At 39.1% G+C, this 24,750-nt stretch overlaps 1 protein-coding gene across 1 annotated transcript; it reads right to left on the bottom strand.

The window, feature by feature from the left end:
- Nucleotides 1–4,713: 4,713 nt before the first annotated feature.
- On the bottom strand, nt 4,714–23,272 carry pgm1 (phosphoglucomutase 1). Its single transcript, XM_057840841.1, has 11 exons — nt 22,896–23,272; nt 15,130–15,292; nt 14,845–14,988; nt 14,571–14,696; nt 14,174–14,364; nt 10,912–11,066; nt 10,715–10,830; nt 10,482–10,617; nt 7,293–7,476; nt 7,008–7,142; nt 4,714–5,332 (listed from the first exon to the last, which is right to left on the bottom strand). Exons 1-11 carry the CDS (start codon nt 23,139–23,141, stop codon nt 5,243–5,245), a joined length of 1,686 nt encoding a protein of 561 aa, XP_057696824.1. The 5' UTR covers nt 23,142–23,272; the 3' UTR covers nt 4,714–5,242.
- Between the last annotated feature and the right edge of the window lie 1,478 nt (nt 23,273–24,750).

The following is a 24,750-nucleotide window of genomic DNA, read 5'->3' on the forward strand; positions in this document are numbered from 1 at the left end:
AGTGTGCCAGGCCAGAGAAGTTCCAGAACATGTCAAAAAAGATATTTGTAACCCAGATTACAAACCACAGGCTTTCCCCCCCAAACAGGTCGGATGAACAATCAGCTTGTTGACAGAGACATTCAGTTTTGTTCAGTCTGTCTGTGTGAAGAGTTGGTGATGAGAATTGTGTCGGGGAAAAAACGTGCCTACTTCCCCATAACAATGCACCAGCTCACAATGCCCTGTAAGATCAATAAGTTCCTTGCTGAAAAAAAACATTGATGAGCAACCTCCCTACTTCTCTGACCTGGCTTCATATCATTATTTTTCCTATTTCCCAAATTCCAGGGTGTGAACATTAGGAAAAGCTTTTATAATGTGGACGATTTCAAGATGGCTATGATGATCGAGGTGTGGAGGATCGCGGCAGAATTCTTCCATGTGTGCATGAAGGCAGTGGAAAGTGAAACTTGTAATTTACATAGATTTGAACTCTATCTCGCAACACCATGTCCACGTGCCATGCAATTTGACTGGCAACCAGCCCAGTGTAAACTGCTCTAGTCTAGACAGCACAGATATGATGCATCTGGTGTAGAATATTAATAGATTATCTTCAGATTGAAATATATATCCACAATCCAAAAAAGGCAGAGAAGTGTTGTATAGAAAACCTGCCTTAAAGGGATCCACGGATAGAAAGTCTTGTAGATCTTAAAAGATAAATGTTATTATGAGTTAAAATAATTCTATATCAAAACCCCTCTTAATGTTTTCGTTTTTATACAATTTTAAAAACTAGTTTAATTAGTAGGTCGCCATTGTTGTTGACGTCGCAGGGCGGTGACGTCACATGGTTACGCTGCAGGGCTTCCAGAGTATGACTCTATCGATATAAACATGTCATCTGTTCAACCCTTTCAATGTAAACCCAAGAAGAACATTAATGAGCATGACAGCACAAAACGAGCAGCAAAAGCAAAATGAACAGGAAAGACGGGATGAGAAGTGACGACAGTAGGGAAAAACCAAACGGTGTTCTGCAAATATGTACTACACCAGCGAAACGTCCACCAAGAGGTGAATTTGACACCCAAAGTACTACCGTGCAATTTCAGCTTGTTTTGTTTAGATGCCTACAGACAGAACATTGCCTTATATGCCTTAAGAAAATACTTCATTGTCGTAATATCAAATATGGGTGGTTTAAATATTGTACGTGACTAATGTGGTCAACAGACCAACAATCTGCTTTAAAGCTACCACAATTACACTATTTTTAAAACTATGAGAGGTAAACACATGCAAAAAGTATTTTGAGGCAATGAAAAGGTATTAAAAGACTCAATAAAACACATATAGTAAGTACTTGCCACTTTTAACCAATGAGCAAATGTGTTGGACGTCTCACCGCGTAGAAGGAATTGCAGTAGCCCGGTAGTATTCGTCGAGTGACGGTGACAATCTACGTCATCACCCCGAGCGTCCATAAAACACGGCGCCCTCCGTATGTCAAAACATGTACTAAATATTATACATTTTTATATCAATGGCAATATTTTATGTGTTTTTGATAACATATTTTACTAAAAGAGAACAATTGTGGCTTATTAGAGCCTACAAGTCTAAGTCCGAGGTTCCCTTTAAAGAATCAATATTTTTATTACAGTATTTTTTTTTTCAGTTGTATCAAACTGCACTGTGTAATACTGACGGGCGACGGCTAATTCTAAAGTGTGCAGCCTTATTTGGCTATATCGAACCAGGTAAGAAAAATTAAGGGGAATAGCTCTTTGTTAAACTGTAGTTCTACACCACTGCATGGTACAACTTATACATTATCAGTACAGGGTTATAGAAAAGGTTGGGCACCATAACTGCCATATACAGTATAAAGACCATGCTTGAAGAGAGAACCACAATATGCCAAGCAGGAAATTTGAAACTTTGTATTCTTTAACCTTATTTAATAGTTTTGAGAATGACGTCGTTGTCTGCCATATTGCCCTCTTGCCTATGAAGAGCTGAATGGGTCCCTCTGTAAACATGGCGCCACGCCATGAAGGCCATTTGGTCCTTTAATAGCAGCAGGCCAGACCATCTTAATGTAATCCTTTCTGTGATTACATGATGTAATGACAGCCAATTCAAATACAGCCTGTGGGCCATTAGCAACATTAGCACAAAAAGACCACATTTTGCATTACACTCCTAGGCCCTTGTGCAATGTAATCATAATGCCGTGGTAGTGACTAGTGCATCTTGATAAAGTCTGAGAAATGTTGAAACACTTCCACACTGTTGTGGCAGCATCTTTTGCAAATCCCAGGAAATTCTGATTACAGATTGTAATTATACATCCAACTTTCAACTACAAAATCCAACCTGATTGACTAATCCCAGCTCAAGAACTTTAACCTAACTAACCTGCACGCTTTGGTGGGGGATTAGTGAACTGATTGTTGCAGGCAAGACACACTGACATGTATGACATAAATTGTTGCAAAGTATACCATTTGTGATTAAGGCCAATTTTCCCTGTCATGTTCAGAGAGAAACATGTAGCCTTCCTGCTGCACCTGAGTTTTAACCCTCACTCCTATTAACCAAATTGCAGCCAATTTCAGTGCAGATATGGCAGTTATGCAAATTGACACCAATTTGGGTCACAAATGGTCTGTCTTTTTACTTGCAACATTTATCTGGATTATACAGACCATCTCATTGTGGAAGAACTGCAAATCAGGAAGCAAATTCATGGATTTAGGATTTTTGTCCATCTAAGGAAAGTCTCTGCGCCTCAATACAAACTCATATAGTTATACTAGCTTGGTAGTATTTACATTTGTCCTCCAGTATGTATATATTTTTACAAATATATCAATTCTGTTTAGATTTACATAGTCATACAGATATTACTGAACTACAGCATGAATTAGTGAAATAACCATCAAAAAGAATGTTGACTGCTGTTGTTTACTAAAACAAATACAAAACATTTTTTTTACAGCGCTAGCCAAAAGTATTGGCATCCCTGCAATTGTGTCAGATAATGCTCAATTTCTCCCAGAAAATGATTGCAATTACAAATGCTTTGGTAGTAATACATTCATTTATTTTGCTTGCAATGAAAAAACAAAAAAGAGAATGGGAAAAAAAAATTAAATCATTATCATTTTACACAAAACTCCAAAAATGGGCCGTACAAATGTATTGGCACCCCCAGCCTAATACTTAGAAGCACAACCTTTAGACAAAATAACTGTGAACAACCGCTTCTGGTATTCATCAATGAGTTTCTTACAATGCTCTGCTGAAATTTTAGACCATTCGTCTTTGTCCAACTCCTCCAGTTCTCTGAGATTTGAAGGGTGCCTTCTCCAATTGCCATTTTCAGATCTCTCCACATGCGTTCTATGGGATTTAGGTCTGGACTCATTGCTGGCCACTTTCGAGGTCTCCGGTCCTTTCTCTCAAACCATTTTCTAGTGCTTTTTGAAGTGTGTTTTGGGTCATTGTCCTGCTGGAAGACCTATGACCGCTGAGCGAGACCCAGGTTTTTTACACTGGGCCCTAAATTATGCTGCAAAATTTGTTGGTAGTCTTCAGAATGCCATGTACACGGTCAAGCAGTCCAATGCCAGAAGTAGCAGTGGAACCCCAAAACATCAGGGAACCTCCACCATGTTTGACTGTGGGGACCGTGTTCTTTTCTTGAAGGCCTCATTTTTTTCCCTGTAAACTCTATGTTGGTGCCTTTTCCCAAAAACCTCTACTTTTGTCTCATCTGACCAGAGAACATTCTTCCAAATGGTTTTTGGCTTTCTCAGGTAAGATTTGGCAAACTTCAGCCTGGCTTTTTTATGTCTCTGGGTCAGACATGGGGTCTTCCTGGGTATCCGACCACAGAGTCCCTTTTCATTCAGACGCCGACAGATAGTACGGGTTGACACTGTTGTACCCGCGGACCGCCGGACAGCTTGAACTTGCTTGGATGTTAGTCGAGGTTCTTTATCCACCATCTGCACAATCCTTCATTGAAATCTCTCGCCAATTTTTCTTTTCCGTCCACATCTAGGGAGGTTAGCCACAGTGCCATTGGATTTACAGTTATTGATGGTAGACACACGGTAGACGCACGGTAGACACAGGAACATTCAGGTCTTTGGAGATGGACTTGTAGCCTTGAGATTGCCCATGCATCCCCACAATTTTGCTTCTCAAGTCCTCAGACAGTTCTTTGCTCTTCTTTCTTCTCTCCATGCTCGGTGTGGTACACACAAGGACATAGTACAGAGGTTGAGTCAACTTTAATTCCTTTTAACTGGCTGCAAGTGTGATTTAGTTATTGCCACCGCCAGTTATGTGCCACAGGTAAGTAACAGTTGTTGCTAATTACACAAATTAGAGAAGCATCAAATGATTTTTCAAAGAGTGCCAATACTTTGGTCTGGCCCATTTTTGGGGTTTTGTGTAAAATGATTTTTTTTTTTTTCATTCTCTTTAGTGTTTTTTCATTGCAAGCAAAATAAATGAAGATATTACTACCAAAGCATTTGTAATTTCCAGGGAGAAATTTTGCATGATATCTGACAGAATTGCAGGGGCGCCAATACCTCTGGCCAGCACTGTATGGTTTCTTAAAAATAATAAACCATAGCATTAGTGATGTTTGATTCCACCGTATCAGTATCCAGCGTATTCTGTATTTCAAAACAGGACTGCAATTACTAATGACCATAAATGTTACTTTATTTTTTTTATATTCTCTTTGTGCATCATGTTAACTTTACATTGCTTTCTCTGGGATTTTATGGTTCTGTATGGCATGAACAAAAGAAGGCACCAGGTCGACAAAGGAGAAAGACTAGGAGAATAAAACAGGCCCCAACTTTCTGATTTTTAGTCAGTCAGCAAGAGTGTTTGGCAACAGAAATGGACAACATATTAAATCATGCATTAGATGTTAATTTTCTTCCAAACACAATGGAAATGCTATAAAATGAACACTTCAGTTTCAGTCAACATTTCTCAAGTTGTCTATGTGAAAGAAGCTCAAATAACAACTTTCCCTTTTTAGCGAAAATTCCACACATCAAAGACTGAGATAATGGCAGTGTCAACCTAGCCCTGCACTTTGTCCATTTGGATTTTAGTTGGGCCAATGACTAAAGTAAGATACTGTACAGGCATGTGAAATTTGAGGGAAAAAAAGGTTTTTTCATTGCATATTGGGAGTGGAGGCAACTTGGCAATGGAATCATGTGATCACAGTGGGGCCGGTACGTCCAGTCTTTTCATGAAGCTGTGAAATCTTCAAGGCGATGTCGACCAAGGGTGCCAACATCACCTGGACAGAGCCACAATACACACAAACTAAGTATGTGACTTTCTTTTTAATTTACATGCCCATACAACCATTTGATTTTTGCAAACAACCTGGAACTAAACACCAGTGTTGTCAATCTTACTTTAAAAAAGTAATTAATTACAGTTACAAAGGACTTCTCCCCAAAAGTAATTGTGTTAGTAACTAAGTTTCCTCAACGTAAGAGTAATTAGTTACTCGGCAAATTAACTAAAATTACTTTTCATGTTCTACACGTTATTACACGATCCATTCTATAACGTCTTGCACATCAAATATGTTTATAGTAACTGATTGAATTGAACTCCTTTTCATTCAAAAAAAAAAAAACAAAACAAAAAAACACACGTCACCCTTTTTACATTTTTAAAATTTCACCTATATAAGAGTGTAATGGTATACAAACTTTAACTTTCAAACGTTGTGAGAAAAAAAAGCCTTTTTCCTGTTGTACCGAACCGTGACTTGTAACATCACACCTCTAATATATAGAGATATATTTTTCAATATGAAGGTGAGGCTTGAATCTCCTCCCTCTTCAACCTTTGCTCTAGTTGTTTTGATAAAAAAGAAAACTCACGCACAGTTTATGGATACGTCATTAAAGAAAAGTTTAGGGCAAGTGACTATTTTTGGTAATAAAAAACAAAAACAAATCATTATTATATTGTAGTATCTACAAGGACAACACACACTTGGTGATGATAATGCATACTGAACAGGAAAGCAGTCCATTATTTTCAATCAATTGTACCCATCTGAACGCCACAAACTGTATGTAAAAAGTTTCCTGAGCGTTTAACATGACGCTCGCCATGCTAAATGCTAATGCTAGCGGAAATGCGAATGCTATGTTAATGCTCCGAGCCACCTAGCATCGCGTTTGCGATAGCGTAACAAGCCTCTTTCCCCTCTTCCCCTCTCCCGCTCTGCTCTCTCCGTGTCTCTCAGACATTTCTCACGTCATTCAACCAACGTAGTAACGCATAGTAACGCACGCCTTTATATCCTCAGTAACGGTAATGGCATTGCAAAAAAGGGAAAAGTAATCATTTAGATTACTCACTACTGACAAAAATAACACCATTAGTAATGCCGTTATACTCTAACGCCGTTATGAACAACACTGCTAAACACACAGTATGTGGTTCTAGACACTCACAATTTTATATCAATTCTAGGACACAAGTGGACTGTACATTTACCAGATTATGCATGTTTACATAGTTTGGTTGGTAATCTAGTATTTTTCTAATTAAGGTGGAAAAATTTGGACATCAGTGTCACAGTGGCATAAATGGAGAAAAATGCTTGGAGTAATAGATTAAAACCATGCCTTTATTAAATATGGATAAAAACGCAATATGTATCTTAAATGTGCCACTGAGACTTTATTCACAAAAAAAGGCTGTGTCCTGTGTCTGTGCAAATAATACAAATAAATATATTAAAATATAGATCAAAGACTATGGTGGTCTGCCCAAACCAATCAGAGGAAAAGTCAAATCTAATTCAAAATAATTGAAATGTAATGTTTGATATTTGTACTATTCATTTATCATTTACTAGGTGGAATAGCTGCTCACTAACCGACTAAATGAGGACAATTGGTATTGAATGGATGCCTTCTCAACACTACGAACTGAAAGGTTCTCACCTGAGGATCCTGGTAAATTTTCTGGGGGTCCTTCTCATAGCTATCAATGTACAGTCTGACAGTTGCACCTGCACTGCCCGTGCCGCTCAGACGGAAAATAATTCGAGAACCATCAGCGAAGATAATCCTAAGGCCCTGTGGGCACAGAAAAGTGAATAAATGAGGGGTGAAAACAAAATGCAGAAAGTATGTTTTGTAGTTGTGGGGTGGATGTATAGCTGACTACTAAATTTTAAAAAAAACATCTGGCAATGCAGGTAGCTCAACAACTTCCAGATTCGCGACCTGGTTTTTGGAAACACTTCCATCCACAGGATCTGTGTAGGCAAAGTTGTCAGCTATTGCCACTTCATATGTCTTATCACCCGATGAGAACTTCTTCCCCACAAAGGATGGGCTGAACATTGCTGTTTCTAGATCCTTGATCATCTTGTTGGCAGCATCTGAGTCAACCTCCTCATAGTCATACCTGAAGGAAAAGTATGTGTGTACTGAAGTTAATCCATATTTCTATTTCTAAAAGAAGAAGTAGTTAATACAGTGCATCACATAAAAGATGTCTTCCTACTCATACGCAGAATCAAAAAAATTATACCGGCATTCCATAAATCCCACTAATACCACTAGGGGGAGTAAGCACTACATTGATTTTGACTAAATGACATTTCTTTGTAATTTAGGAGGATGCGTGTGTATGCAGTGTCAAGAACATATGCATGATTATAAACATTCATTTCCAGGTTAAACTATTGAAATTGCATTACATTCCTCTTTACAGGGGTTCTTTTGGTGTTCGGGACCCCATACAGGAGATATTTTAGAGGGGAAAAAACATATTACAACACCAAAGTTCTATTAAACATTCATTCATCCATCCATCTTCCAAAACGCTTTTCCTCACGAGGGCGCTGGAGCCTATCCCAGCTAACTACAGATAGAAGGTGGGGTACACCCTGAACTAGTTTCCAGTCAGTTGCAGGGCACATAGACAAACAACAGTTCACGCACACATGCACACCTACAGAAAATTTGGAGTATTTTATCAGCCTGCCATGCATGTTTTTTGAGCGTGGAAGGAAACCGGAGGACCCGGAGAAAACCCACGCTGACACGGGGATCACAAACTCCACACAGTGAGGCTGGAGCCGAGATTGAACCAACAATCTCAGAACTGTGAGGCGGTCATGCTAACCATTTTCCCACTGTGCCTTACATCAAACATACTGTTTGTCTAGTTTTAAAGGAAAAAATACACTATATTTAAAGTTTTCCAAGAAAGTTGATGAAAAACTATTTAGGTCAATTTCAAACTCAAGGATGTCAAAAATTCTGGGGAGATGGACTATGTTAAGGGTAAAAAGAGACAAACTCAGGATAGCCAGTAGAGATTTTGGGCCCCATTAAAATAAACATTACTTGGCCATTGTAAAGCTGATGTTATGTCTGGCGAAACATTTTATATTGTTTACATATAGTAAAACTGCACATTTTAATCGACGTTTTGGCTGCCATTTCTCATTTATGAGAAAAGAACAACATGTCAGTGACTTGGTCGGGAAAACACTCAACACTCTCAATTCAATGGAATTTAGATTCATTCTTGCAAAATTCCCTAATAAAAAAAAGAATTAAGAATTTCAGGGAATTTTGCAGTCTCTCACCTAATCACAGACCGAAATACTGCTGCAGTTGCATTGATTCAGTGGCACGGCAGACCCATTTTAAATTAACTCATTTGCTCCCAGAACCGTATAAATACGTTCTATTTCCAAATGCTTCAGTGTCCCGATTACGTATTTATACGTCTTTTGCTTTTTTTTTTTTATAAGAAGCATATATAGCTTCCGCTCTAACTTAGAAACAAAGAACAAGGCTCCAAACCAATTTTAAAGCAATAAAACTGGCCACTGGAGGGCAGTAGCACATTTTGGATGACCAGGCAAGCCGATTCATCAGCAGTGAACGGCCGGCCAGCATTGTTAGAGCGCTGGCGGAGGAGCCCAGGCGGCGCTCCGACCGGACAAAACAACGAGAGGACGCCTGGGACGCCAGGCGCTGGACGATCGTGCAAAACGAGTGAAACCCCCCGTGGAGGGACTCGCCAAGCAGACCCCGCAGAAATGCAAAAATAATCCATCTTTGTGAGACAGACAACGATGAGGGAAAAGTTTACACGACTGACATGGCGACAACGGCGTCATCTCGGCGACAAACCGTCATCTCTCAGTAGTCATGTGTGAATAAATTGCTACTTTGCTATCAAAAGCTCTATTTGGCTGGTTGTTCATGTTATTTTGTAAAAGGAAAACATTATTCAGATGTTTGGGATGTAACTAATGCAAAAAATAGCTTTGCTAAAGTCAAAGTTATGTTTGAAATGTATGCGTTTACAAAAAGCTCATTTTCTCCGTTTTTTTCATCAGAAATGGGAAAATTGCTCAAACTAAGCTATTTTCTAATGCTGATTTCTAAAGAATGGAACAAGATACAAACTTACTTTTTTTTCTGCTGAAAGAAGAGAGTCTAATCTTTCTTTTGGTGGGTTCAAAGTTCATATCGCAATAGAACAGAATTTTCTGTGGGCCTTGCAAAATCAGTCAAAATCCAGAAAAAACGGCCGGGAGCGAAGGGCCTTGCTCTGGTGAAAATGGCTGGGAGTGAAAGAGTTAAAAAATGGTCCGGTAGAGCTGCATGGAGAAGTGCTACCACTGCATTGTAAATAATATACCGTATTGGCCCGAGTATAAGACGGTGTTTTTTGCATTGAAATGAGACTGAAAAAGTGGGGGTCGTCTTATATACGTGGTCTAGATGTTATACCCATTCACGACGCTAGATGGCGCTAGATATCATTGAATCAATGTTCTCTCAGCTTGCATTATTTTATTGCAATGTTTTTCCTTATTCAAATTTGTTTAAAGACTACAGTTACAGTTCGACTTCACTTTGATGGTTAATGCAGTTATTGCAATTTTGTTGTTTTATCACAATGGATTGGTTTATTTACATTTCAAAAACCAGAAGCCATTCATTTACGAATGTGATTGCACTTTAGTTTACATATTTAAATGTTCAGATCTTAAGTTTTACATGAGGCAGAATAACATGCTTTTTCTCTCAAATATATTGTTATAATCATTTGTTTCAGATGTACTGTAATTATTTTCTGTATGAAAATTAATTTGGTGTTCAAAAAGTCTTTTTTTCAAACTTGAGTCTTGAAAAAGAGGGGGTCGTCTTATAATCAGGGCCGTCTTATATTCGGGTCAATACGGTATATTATATATAAATTAATAGTAGCGTCATATTTTTGCCAGTATTAGAATGTGACTAGGGGCCTTTCTGGGCCCCTACTTCCCTTTCTGCCCCCCTTATCGGCTCCCCACTTTGTAAGTAATACCATATCATTGTATCAAGCATTTGATGCTGAAAAAAAGACAGCATGTAATGGAACAAGGTCACATCTGCTTCTACCTGGTGAAGAAGTTTCTGCCAAATTTTTGCCAGTGATCCTTCATGATGTCTTCCACGCTCTGTTTCCGATTGGCTAAGATTGACAACCATGCAAGTACTGCCCACAGGCCATCTTTCTCCCGAATATGATCGGAGCCTGGTTGTTTGACAGAAAACAAGGAAAAGGGGCTTTAAGGGGTACTTGCAGCCTTTTAATTTCAAGTGTGCTGCGTTAAATACAAAATTTTACAAACCAGTGCCAAAGCTCTCCTCTCCACAAAGTGACAGTTTCCCTGCATCCATCAGATTCCCGAAGAACTTCCAGCCTGTTGGAGTCTCATATAGTTGCATTTTCAGTGCTTTAGCCACACTAGAACCAAAACAAAATATTTTCAAAAAATTAATATGCAGCATAGAACTTTTGGGTGTATTTAAGTTTTGTGATGTGTACTTGTCCAGGGCTCCACTAGTGGGCATACTGCGAGCCAGTCCTTTCACACCAGTCTTTTGGAAGTACGGAATGCTGGTAATGTTCGCGGCAATAACAGCCACTGAGTCTGACGGGTTCACGAAAAATCCGTGTTTACCGAGCACCATGTTGCGGTCCTGAAAGGGGGGCAGAGACACACAAGGATCAATCCCAGACAGAAAACAATCAATCAAAAGACAAATAAGTGTCACAATTTAAAATCATGAGTAGTGAAACTGTAGTTACTGCTTTATTTGGACTATAATCTGCTACCATCTATCCAACAAGTATGCAAAATAACTATAATAATTACCGTAGTCGATTTGGTTACGCTTTTCAATTAAACTAGTGCTTCTGAATTAGTTTCTATGACGCCCCAAGAAGACGTAAACGTTTCGCGCCTGGCCAAATCTCTCTCTGCCCGCCACTGTAAATAGTATCATTTGTCTATAAAATGATTATTTATTATTATAAGTACACCTCTTCATAACATTGCCCTAAGTACAAAAAAAGTCACATCCAAACTGTAAAAATACACTTAAGGTACATTTTCTGACCATTTGATACCGAAAAATAAAATTCAATAAAATCAATAAATAATAATAAATTCATATTGATTAGCAACATTAACTCGTGAGGACAATATGCCAAACAATTTGACCGGAAAAACAAAAATTAATAGAACAAAAACGAGTGTCATTGGACAGAGGGACAGTTTTTATTTTTGCTGCAGCCAGTATCAGCTCCTTTGCTGTGGTGTGGGGTTATTTTGCACTGAGCAACTTGGTATACCACCTTATATGATGCTAACAGTACTCGCTGGTTTACTGATGTAACACTGACAAAGCGGAACTATTGTTGGCAATATTCGGCACGTTTCATCATCTTAACTCTTCACATCTCAACTGCTCTTTGCTGTGTGCCCTTGTTTGGTTAAAAATACTGCACACACTCTGAAAATGAAAGCGCCACTGCCACCCACTGAGTGGATGTGCAAATACACTTTATTCTAGTACAGCAAAAAAGTATGATCCCCGAGGTCACATGCGCCACCACCAGTGTTATTTATCTTACTTTAAAAAACGTAATTATTTACAGTTACAAATTACTTCTCTCCAAAAAATAATTGTGTTAGTAACTCATTTACCTGAATATAAGAGTAATTAGTTACTTGGTTAAGTAGCTGGTGATAATTTTCATGTTTTAAAAAAAAAAAAAAACATAGGTCACACTATGTGAAGTTGAAAGGGTTTTTGGGACAACTGGCTCTAGCTCAATTCTTTACCCTAAACTTAAGTAGACACAGGGGTATTGCAAATATTGCGATAACTAGATAGTAACCTTTGCTATGTTTGGAGGTCATTTAATGTTGTGAATCAACCGTTAAAATTGCTCCCATTATTGCATTAGTTCCCTTCTGTCTATTTTCGACATGTGAGCGTTTTAAAACTGTTTCATCACCAGTGTTGGGCACGTTACTTTAAAAAAGTAATTAGTTACATTACTCACTACTTCTTCCAAAAAGTAACTGAGTTAGTAACTGAATTACTCTATAGTAAAAGTAACTAGTTACCAGGGAAAGTAACTATTTCCGTTACTTTAAAAAGAACTTGTTGTATGTCAAAGAATTTGAAATTTTCTGAGCAGTATTGGAGTCAGTGGAATAGAGAAGAACAGACTGGCAGTTAACTTGTTAGGTGCTTCAGCAGATTTGAATTGCTTACCACAGATGTCGACAAAAGCTTTGCCCCGGGACATAAATTACACATTACATGCAGGTTCTTTCCTTTCATTTCGACAAACTTGAAATAGTGTCTATATCTTCACCTCTTGAAGGACAATTTTTCTTCTGAATGCTCTGCCATCCCAACCCTGTGCATCTGTTTTGCGTGTGTGACTGTGTGTGTTTGCCGCACACGCTGTTCCGGGTTGCTTGTGAAATAACCGGCTCTGATTGGCTTACCAAGACACATGACTCTAACCCTCAGCCAATCACAATCACTTCCATCACATCTCTCGAGGGGCTGCATTCAGTTAGGCCCGTTTCCCAACAATTCATGTCACCTTCAAAGCGTCTGCCGTCCTCAAGATGGAAGCAGAATTATTGCTGGCTGACAGTGGGAGATGGGAACGAGGCTAGCATCAGGTGTAGCAAACGCAGAAACATTACCAAACTTTGGAAAGCATTGTCTAATTGAATGAGCAGGGACAAACAGCTTGGAGTCAGAAGTACGTGCGCTATTCTCGAACCTGAACGCACCCCAAGTCTTGGATGACAAATCAACAGAGCAGAGTCTCGACTCGACACGGCTGGTAGTTTCTTCAATTTATTCAGAGTAAGTAACGCACCGCTTTTGACCGTCAGTAACGGTAACGGCGGAAAAAGTAATTAGTTAGATTACCCCGTTATTGAAAAAATAACGCCGTTACGCAACGGCGTTATTTATAACGGCGTTACTCCCAACACTGTTCATCACTAAAAGATAGATTCAAGTCAAGATTTTGCCGATTTAGGAGTATTTTAGATAAAAAGTTACTTAAGTTCGCTAGGAAGGTTCTCAACAACAGAGCCTACTGAGAAGTCTACTGCTTTAAGATGGCGGCTGTTTACTAACGCATCTAGTTCTCTATACATGTCGCGAACACCGCCGTGTCTGTCATTTTGCATCAAGTTCTATATATATGTGATATCTACCGTAGTATCATGTTGGCGTAGTTTGTAGGCTATCGGCTACAGTCAGGTATTATTGGAGCCACCTAAAATCGCGTTTGCAACGGCGTCAAAACTCTATTGCCTCCTCCCCCCTCCTGCTCTGTCGTCTCCGTTAGTCCGTTTCCCTCAGACTTTTCCCGCATCATTCAACCAACATAGTAACGCATAGTAACGCACGCCTTTCCATCCTCAGTAACAGTAACGGCGTTGCCAAGATGAGAAAAGTAATTAATTAGATTACTCACTACTGAAAAAAATAACGCTGTTAGTAACGCCATTATATTCTAAGGCCGTTATTAACAACACTGGCCACCACCAGCATCACTCTGCCCCACTATTTGAGAAGTACTGCATCAACTATTCTAAGGCCGTTATGAAAAACACTGGCCACCACCAGCATCACTCTGCCCCACTATTTGAGAAGTACTGCATCAAACGAAGGAAAAATCGGAGGTATATTTTAGCTATCGACCCACAAGGAAACAATTTTTAACTTTCCAAGTTCAGTTTAAAATCTTAATTGCGACTTACACCATCACCATCAAAAGCTGCACCAAAGTCATATTCTCCGCCTTTCATGGCGTTCACCAGGTCAGCAGCATAAGTAAGGTTTGGGTCAGGGTGATGCCCGCCAAAATCCTCCTTAGGCACACAGTTCACAGCAGAGTTGGCCGGAGAACCCAACTCCTCACAGACTATCTTCTTTACGTAGGGACCAACAACTGAAAAAAAGCACAATTGAAACATTTTAATCTCTACATGAGTTTAATTATTAAATATACATATACAACCCCCCCCCCCCCCCACACACACACACACACACACATTCACACACAAACCACAATATGATATGCATCTATACAAGTTGATGTGATTCAATAAACAACATGCATGCAAAATATACTGAAACTTCAGTGTTGTTTTGGACCTCCATGCATTGCATCCAGGCGGACATTTATGTGATTGGCTCCAGAGAGAAGGTTCTTCAGTGCAGCAAAGTCAAAGATCCCCCTCAGCATATCTGCATAGGCCTCAACAGAATCCACGATTTCCACTAGGGCAGAAATTATATAAAACAGTGAATAAAGTCTTAGAAGTTTGCAAATCTTCAGAGTGTGTGGTCATTTTAAAATACGCACACACAAATCTTGAATGTAGCTTTGAAGCACAGTTGATATATTAAAACTTAAAAAAGAAAATACCAGTGAAAGGCTTGAAACTCTCGACTTCAAAGGTCTGTTTGCCAATCTTTGACAAATCCACTTTAAGCTCTGGGCAGATATGATATTCCTGTAGGCCCTTGCTGATCTCAAAAATTTTGTTTGTAATGCCTTCAGGAGCAGGCCCTACAGACAGTGGAAGATAAAGAATTGGTGAAATTGGTAAAAAAAAAATCCTAACTCAGGACTGATTCCACTCAAGCCAAGAGTGAAATGTATAAATGCTCAAATGTACAGAGGCTAAAATTGTGATAGTTCTTCCCTCACCTCCACTGGAAATGTTGAACTTGATCCCAAAGTCTCCGTTGGGGCCACCTGGATTGTGGCTGGCTGTGAGGATAATCCCGCCAACTGCCTTCATCTTGCGGATCACACAGGACACAGCTGGTGTGGACATGATGCCATCCTGACCAATCACAAGGTGACCAATCTGCAGGAAGAAGCACAAATCTTTATATTCAAAAGTTTGAACGTCTTTTTGGATATTGACTATAATTAATAATAATAAATAATAAAATATTTAGGGTTTGCTTCATTTAACACTTTCAGAGACAGTGGTCACTAGAGTGGACATCTATTGAAAGTTATTGTTAGCTTAACTTATTCATTGCCAGCCCAGGTAACAGAGTATGTGAGTAGAGTGGGGGGGCTCATTGTTTTTTGCTCCAAGATCTACTTTTCAAGGAGAAAACTTTCCACGAACTACCTTAACAAGGCTGGTGGTTCTCCCCCCAATAATAAATATATAAATATATACATTGTAACTATGTTGTGTGAGCAACATATGAGGTTAAGCCGCCCATGCAACATAATTAATTACGTGCATTAAAAAATAATATATATATTTTTTGATGCTGCGAGCTACCCCCAGCGGTGCGATGGTCCAGTCGATCACGATTGAGGTAATGGGCACCCCTGGTGTGGAGTGTGTGTTGTGGTAGTTAGTACAGGAGGGAAATTTGATTTTTACACACCTATTGACAGTCATTCGATTGTCCCTTCCAGTTAAAATAGATTGAACGTCTATTGCCTAACATCGTTTAAAAAGCACAACACAAGAGGAACTCTAATTAAAATGAAGTAGCAAGGTAAATATTGATGCAATTTCCCCACTTCCTCATTTCTTAACAAGCCACTGATGTCAACATCAAGTTTAGTACCATTCTCTTTTTTGTGTGTGTGGGCAACTTAAGCCATTAATGATAACAAATCAAAATGGCATTTGCCTGATTACTATCTACATATTGTATACATACTGCATACAGTGCATCCATCAATTTCCTAAAGGCTACTGCTTGTCAGTGTACCGAAACTTAATTGGTCAGTTCAGCTACAAGTTATTTAAGATGAAATGAAGTGTCACCACAATCAAACTACCCACTAGAAAAATACCGTTGCAATATAACTGAACATTTAAATCTAAATTAACGACAGTCCAATCAAAAGGGTTGAGGGTGAGCTGGAGCCTGTCCCAGTTGACAATAGACCCTACTCACATGACGTCACAACCACGCCCCCGCGCCATATTGTCCGTCAACTCATCACTGTTGATGCATTACCGCTACGTAAATTCCTCCTATTATGGCGTGTTTTTCTGCTCGTTAACATTAATAATCAAAATGGTGAAGGCGTGTGTGGCGGTCGGTTGCAATAACAGAGAAGATAGACGGAGAGACTTGAAGTTCTACCGGATTCCGAGAGACCCGGAGCGAGATGGGCTGCTGCAATTCGACGAGAAAACTGGGTTCCAAACGATTACCACAGATTATGTAGTAGTCATTTTATATCTGGTAAGATGCATTTAATATATATTTAGAGGGTTTTGGGCTTGTGAATGAACTACCTGAAAATATATAATTATAAGGGGATAATAAGACAGTTGTCATACAATTAATTTACAATTTCACTATTGAGGTCAAAAGCTAAAAAATAAATTCAACTAGGGACAATCTGGAGTAGTGCTATCGCACTTCATATTTACTACACATTATATATGTATGTAGTGAGAGTGCTATCGCTTAACCATATTAACATCAAAAGCCCTAGCTCCATTGACAAATGACATGAAATACATTAGACTTGACAGTGGATGTTAGCAAGAACAAAAGATTTTGAATTGAAAATTTCGTAACTCACCTTCCCGAGCACAAGATAGATTCCTGCCGAATTTTCGTGGACGAGGACCTGTTTCCCCCAACCAGCAACGAAGTATTTATAAGCCTCCAAGCTCTTAAAGTTTTTCAAACTTTCGTGAGAATAGGCTGATTTTGTGTGGACAAGATAGTTGTAAATATCAGGGTAGCAGATGTTAGGCAGCGACGGCGGAGACAGCGGGTCGAAAAACATCGATTTAGGCATCAAATATGGATCTGGCGAATGGATAAACTGAAGCTTTTCCAAATAACGCCTCTTATGCAACGCATCCAATGAGTTTACAGCGTCAGATAACACTGGGGCTTCTATGAATTGCTCTTTAAATTGCACGACTAATTGAAACCATTGAGAATAGGGCTAAAAAAATGATGGACAATATGGCGGCCGGATACAGCGACACGTCATTTTGTGACGTAGGTGAGTAGGGTCTATAGGGATAGGGGGGATAGGGAGACAGGATACCCCCTCGACTGGCTGCCAGTCAATCGCAGGACACATATAAACAAACTGTTCATGCTCACTTTCATACCAATGGACAGCTTTGAGTTGTCGGTGACCCTATAATTATTGTGGTTTTTTTTCCAATGTATGAGGAAGACAAGTACAGTGCTGGCCAAAAGTATAGGCACCCCTGCAATTCTGTCATATAATGCTCAATTTTCCCTAGAAAATGATTGCAATTACAAATGCTTTGGTGGTAACATCTTCATTTATTTTGCTTGCAATGAAAAAAAACCCCACAAAATAGAATGGAAACAATTAAATCATCATCATTTTACACAAAACTCCAAAAATGGGCTGGAGAAAAGTATTGGCACACTTTGAAAAATCATGTGATGCTTCTTCAATTTGTGTAATTAACAGCACCTGTTAATTACCTGTGGCACATAAGTTGTGGCAGTAACTAAATCACACTTGCAGCCAGTTAAAATGGATTAAACGTGACTCAGCCTCTGTCCTGTGTCCTTGTGTGTAACACACTGAGCACCCAACAGGTGAAACTGGGCCGCCACCTTTCATCTACCCGCACCCTCAGCACTGGCTCACCGCAAGGCTGTGTGCTGAGCCCACTCTTGTACTTGCTCTACAGATATGACTGCAGCCCCTGCCACCCGGAGAACATCATCGTTAAATTCGCTGACGACACAACAGTGGTGGGGATGATAACAGAGGAAAATGAGGGGGCCTACAGGAATGAGGTCCTGAACCTGGAGAGGTGGTGTGCAACTAACAACTTGGCACTAAACATCTCCAAAACAAAGGAACTCATCCTGGACTTCCGGACAAACAGCACCACTCCTGCCCCCCTGTAAATCAAAGGTCTATGTATTGAGTGAGTGCAGTCATTCAAATTTCTAGGGGTCCATATCTCTGCGGACTTATCCTGGTCAACCAACACGTCAGCCTTGGTCAAGAAGGCCCAACAGCGGCTACACTTTCTCAGAGTGCTCAAAAAGGGACAACTGAGCACAAGCCTGCTGGTGACCTTCTACTGTTCCACCATAGAGAGCCTGCTGACCTACGCTGTGTCAGTGTGATACTCAAGCTGCACAGTGGCAGACAGGAAAAGACTGCAGAGGGAGACCAACACAGCCCAAAAGATCACCGGCAAATCCCTGCCTTCCCTGGCTGACATCTACGCCTCCAGATGCCTGAACAGAGCAAAAAGCATAATAAAGGACACCACACACCCCGGCTTCCATCTGTTCAACCTGCTACCCTCTGGCAGGCGATACAGATCTATATCGGCCAGAACAAACAGACTTAGAGACAGCTTCTTCCCTAAAGCTGTCACAATACTCAACTCCAGTCTGCACTGAGTAACATATCGTAATTTGTAAACTGTATTTTTTTTTTTTTTGCACTGTTAATAACCAATATTTATTACTGAAAGCTATCACACGTCACTTTACCTATACTACTGCGGCGATCTACAAATGGACTCATACTGTAACTCAAACTGAAATCTTCACTTTACCCTTACCACAAGAGTATCACAACTACAAGTCATTGACTCCTCTCTGATGCATTTTATATTGTTTTATCTTGTGTTGTGTACATATATATATTAGAGATACCCCGATCGATCGGGATCACGTCATTTTCAAAGTATCGGAATCGGCAAAAAAATATCGGCCATGCCTTCTTTTAATATATATATATATATATATATATATATATATATATATAATTTTTTTTTTTTTTAATTAAATCGTTTTCTAATTGTATTTAACATTACAGACATAATATGTTACACTCATCCAGGGTCCTTAGTTTAGGCTTAAGGTAGGATTATCAAATTTATCCTGATAACGGCGGTAATTTAAAAAAAAAAAAGTATCACGTTAATATATTTAACGTAATTAATGCATGCGTTGCACAACCCACTCACGCATTGACGCGCTCAATCTGTAATGGCGCCGTTTTACCGACAGTATATAGAGAGATCAAATGCAGCATAAAATGAGTAGAGTGAATTTTGGCAGCCTTTGAGCCTTTTTCTAATAGGCTAAAGCCCTACAAACCCTCTCCCTACAATTAGAAATATCATGGGAAGCAATGTGGGGAAGCAAGGTAGCAATTGATCTTTTTCTTAACACCTTATGTTATTTCCCAACGCAGAGAAGATATATCAATTGGTAGCACTACGCACAGTCATGGTTCCACTTCCCATCATGCATTTGGGTTGAATGGCTGCAGTATCATTTACTGAAAGCTCAACAAATACACTAGATGGCAATATTTAGTCACAATATACTAAGTCACAAGTCTTTCTATCCGTGGATCCCTCTCAGAAAGAATGTTAATAATGTAAATGTCATCTTGAGGATTTATTGTCATAATAAACAAATACAGTACTTATGTACTGTATGTTGAATGTATATATTCGTCCGAGTTTTATTAATTTTTTTCTTAATGCATTGCCAAAACATATATGATCGGGAAAAATTATCGGGAATGATTGGAATTGAATCTGGAGCAAAAAAAAAAAAGCCATCGGATCGGGAAATATCGGGATCGGCAGATACTCAAACTAAAACGATTGGGATCGGATCGGGAGCAAAAAAACATGATCGGAACAACCCTAATATATATATATATATATATATATATATATATATATATATACATTTTTTTTTTTAAATTTTGCATATTGAAGATTGTATATACTATTAGTCCATTCTATGCGTAAGTGTGTGTGCACTCTATAGGGCAGCTTTGAATTTCATAACACCTTGTGTAATGACAATAAAGGCATTCTATTCTATTCTATTCTATTCTATTCTATGGAGAAAAACAAGAAGGCCGAAGAACTGTCAGAGGACTTGAGGAGCAAAATTGTGGGGAATTGTGAGCAATTACAAGGCTACAAGTCCATCTCCAAAGACATGAAAGTTCCTGTGTCTACCGTGCGCAGTGTCATCAATAAGTGTAAAGCCCATGGCACTGTGGCTAACCTCCCTAGATATGGACGGAATAGAAAAATTGACGAGAGATTTCAACGAAAGATTGTGCAGATGGTGGATAAAGAACCTCGATTAACGTCCAAACAAGTTCAAGCCGTCCTGCAGTTCGAGGGAACAACAGTGTCTGAATTAAAAGGGACTCTATGGTAGGATACCCAGGAAGACCTCACTTCTGACCCAGAGACATAAAAAAGCCAGGCTGGAGTCTGTCAAAACTTACCTGAGAAAGCAAAAACTGTTTTGGAAGAATGTTCTCTGGTCAGATGAGACAAAAGTTGAGCTTTTTGGGAAAAGGCATCAACATAGAGTTTATAGGGGGAAAAAAAAACGAGGCCTTCAAAGGAAAGAGGTTCCCTGATGTTTTGGGGTTGCCTTGCTACCTCTGGCACTGGACTGCTTGACCGTGTGCATGGCATATGAAGTCTGAAGACTACCAACAAAATTTGCAGCATAATGTAGGGCCCAGTGTGAGAGAGCTGGGTCTCCCTCAGGGGTCATGGGTCTTCCAGCAGGACAGTGACCCAAAATACACTTCAAAAAGCACTACAAAATGGTTTGAGAGAAAGCACTGGAGACTTCTAAAGTGGCCAGCAATGAGTCCAGACCTGAATCTCATAGAACACCTGTGGAGAGATCTGAAAATGACAGTTTGGAGAAGGCACCCTTCAAATCTCAGATATCTGGAGCAATTGGACAAGGAAGAATGGTCTAAAATTCCAGCAGAGCATTGTAAGAAACTCAGTGATGGATACCGGAAGCGGTTGGTCGCAGTTATTTTGTCTAAAGGTTGTGCTGTCCAGTAATAGGCTGAGGGTGCCAATACTTTTGTCCGGCCCATTTTTGGAGTTTAGTGTACAATGATAATGATTTAATTTTTTTTCATGTTGTGGTTTTTTTCATTGCAAGCAAAATAAATGCAGAAATTACTACCAAAGCCTTTGTAATTGCAGTCATTTTCTGGGAGAAATTGAGCATTATCTGACAGAATTGCAGGGGTGCCTATACTTTTGGCCAGCACTGTACATAGTCTTGGCGAGAACTTGAAAAGGGCCAGTGCAAAGATTCAAACTCAGGAATTCTTGACTGTAAGGTAGGGGTACTCTATTGTGCAGTCCCGTCCAAAAGGATTGTTTCTAATTGATTAAGTACATAATTTCAAACACCTCATTTACATTTCAACAAACGGCTGGTAATCATTCTAATGTCAAATAATTGTATGTGTCTACCTCAAAATTTTAGAACACAAGTGTTAAACTTAAGATTTCATTGGTCAAATCATGCCCGCCTGATATTTTATGTGGTCCGCGAGCAGGTGCCATAATTTCTCCAAATCTACACATAACAGTAGAGGTGCACTGACTGTTTTTGATTAGTTGTGTTTGAATAGAAAAAAAGGGAGGGGGGTGTCACAATGTGGTGTTTTCTTTTTTTAATTTAATTTTTAAATAAAAATACAAGTGGGAGAGTCAAAGTCTCAATTCACCATTTGGCTCCATCACTTTCAAATTAGAGCTCAGCTGACTAAAGGTATACCCAGCCTCCTGCCCATTGACAGATGCAATAGGCTCCAGCATCCCTGTGACCCTCATGAGGACAAGTGGTACCCATGATGACAGAATGAGTATTTGTTAAGGAAAAAGCAGCGAGTATAGATTTCACAATTCACCTTACTGAGAGTAATCTATAAAGCAGGTTAAATACGTTCAATAATTTTACTTGAGGCTTGTTGGAGGCCAACCAAAAATATCGGAATTATACCCATTTCCATGCTCCATTATGGCAAGAAACGTGACAGGCGGCACGTCCCCCTGTCACGCCCCCTACAGACTCACGTGTGTTTAAGCATCTGCATCGTGGCCAACAAACATCTCCCCACATACTGCTCCCTATGAAACGCCCCTCAACTTGTTTGCACTCGCTTCTGAAACATCCCAAAAGCAATTCGAAGGGCCTCCTTTAGCAATGAATATTAAATGTATTTATGTCATTGCGTAAATGTCAAGGGCATTCGTGGCCTGAGAGCAAATCTGCTGTTTGGCTGTCTGTAATTGCCTATTTAAAACATTTGTTGTCCTCACAAAATGCACATAATGCATTATTTAAATGTAAATGCCAGAGAACACAAGGACATAGCACTATCACTCCTAAAAATAGCATACCATCCTATGAAGTAATAGACTAACAGCTGACAGGTAGGTTACAGTGCATTGCTTGTAGGGTTAATATGAGTTGTGAATAAAACTGTTTAATGGTGTGTAAACCAAATATATTTTACAGTTAAAAAAAAAAAAAGTGTTAAAAAACAACTGATATTTGCTTTTTTGGAGACGCGACTTGGCTATTAGCCTAGGTTGCTAACTTAAAGCTAACATTAGCTCGCCAAAAAATGAGCTTTTTTATTCTCCTACTGACCCCGTTGGCTGCTGCAATCTGAACGATGAGCTGAATGGCGTCTTTCATGAAGAACCTGCCGTCACCCCCCACCACCAGAGTGGCTGCCTGACGCTCAGCAGGCTCGATGACAGAGATAATGCTCTGAATGAAGTTCTCCGCATAGTGCTGGTTCTGCTGGAAAACAGTCACCCGCTTCCTCAGGCCGCTCGTTCCGGGTTTCTGGTCCGTGTACGGCTTTGTCTTCACGTTCGTTAATTTCACCATTTTTGACAAGCTCACTGGCCGGGAGGGCACCTCGGTTGGTCCTGTGTGATCCGCTGTCTGGGGCAGTAGCAGCGCCTGCAGAGGCGTGGGGTTCCACACGTACACTCCGGACGACGCCCCCCCGGAGGTTTAAAGGGCAAGAGCAATGGGAGAGTTTCATGCTCTGCAACATGCACTTGTTACTCCCCCCTAGACTTTTCAGTTCCGATGCTGAAAATAGATTAATTAAGGGCAACACTCTTTTTCTTTCATTTTTTAAAATGTAGCCTACATATGGGCCGGGTAATTTGCAGATTATGTTTACAAAAACAGATTAACTATATGAGAAATACCTTCTTTTTTTTTTTTTAAATAACTAAAATTAATTCAATACAAATGTTTTTCACTTTACAAATTACTGTTTGTATTTTAATTGATAGAATATTCACAATATAATACATTTACAATCAAATGCGTAGGTTTGGTTTCAACATTGGTAGGGACAATATAGCAGCATAACCTGCATGTACACTTTTTGCTGGGGCCGGGACATTAATAAGACCACTCAGATTGGGTGAACGGGGGTCAGAGCCACATTTCTTACGAATATGAACCTAAATCATTGATAGGCTAAATGATCAATGTAAATTAAATCTGTATTGCCTTATACTAAATTTTTATGTGGATTGGTTCATGTGATACTCGGTTCGATTCAAACCTGTTTTCAAAAACTACTAAAGAAATATTTTCAAAAATTCTAGAATAAATGTATAGATTTATTAGCAAATTGAAATTGCAATATTTGAACATAGATTATATTAACACGTACAATATATACACACTTGTTAATAATCTAACTAATCTAATCTAATCTAATTTAATCTATACTTATCTACCTATCCAGGAATGCAAAAAAATAAACTTTTGTCTTAAGATCACTCAACATTAGTTCTCTAAATAAATAATTATATAACTGAAAAAACTTCTTAGGGTATTAAAAAATAAAATAAAAAAACTACTGCTTTTGTCCACAAGCACAGCTAAACTTAACAAAAAATGCAAACTTTTTACCTCGACAATGAATAATGTATGATTATCTGAAAAATGTCTGCATAGGCAGAAACAAAGATATGAAATAAAGTAATAAATAATAAGAAAATAAATACAGTAAATTAAAAAAAAAACCCAAAAAAAACGCAAGTCATCAGCCAATCAAACACAGGTTTGAGGGGAGAAAATGGATCAGCACATTCTTCAAGTTAAAAATAGTAAATGTAAGTCTGAACATAATGAAAATATTTCACTTAATAATGGTACGGTTAATTCTATCCCTACAACATATAGGAATACAACCTAAATTACCTATATAACTGAACGCATTACATAATGCAAATAAGGTTACTTAAAAGTTGGTTGGGACAAACTGAGCATCATGAAAAGTTGGTAGTGTTATGTCCCTATACTGTCCCTGTGCAAACCTACGCCCTTGTTTACAATACATTTACGACTTTTAAGTACAGTATGTTGAGCTTGGTCTGATGGATTACACAGAAATGGATGAACCATTGCTGAATAAAACATTAGTACAATAATACTTATTGTGTTTGAATAGGAAATTACCCATTCAAAA

The sequence above is a fragment of the Corythoichthys intestinalis genome, chromosome 7 (assembly GCF_030265065.1).
Source record: "Corythoichthys intestinalis isolate RoL2023-P3 chromosome 7, ASM3026506v1, whole genome shotgun sequence".
Lineage (NCBI taxonomy): Eukaryota > Metazoa > Chordata > Actinopteri > Syngnathiformes > Syngnathidae > Corythoichthys > Corythoichthys intestinalis.

Bases quoted from the DNA above. Each gene is read 5' to 3' on its own strand.
- pgm1 (XM_057840841.1), bottom strand. From the start codon at position 23,141: ATGGTGAAATTAACGAACGTGAAGACAAAGCCGTACACGGACCAGAAA. The intron at 7,477-10,481 runs GTAGAAGCAGAT...CTTTTCCTTCAG, and splicing joins GGCAGAAACTTCTTCACCAG to GTATGACTATGAGGAGGTTG. The intron at 7,143-7,292 runs GTCGCGAATCTG...CTGTGCCCACAG, and splicing joins GAAGTGTTTCCAAAAACCAG to GGCCTTAGGATTATCTTCGC.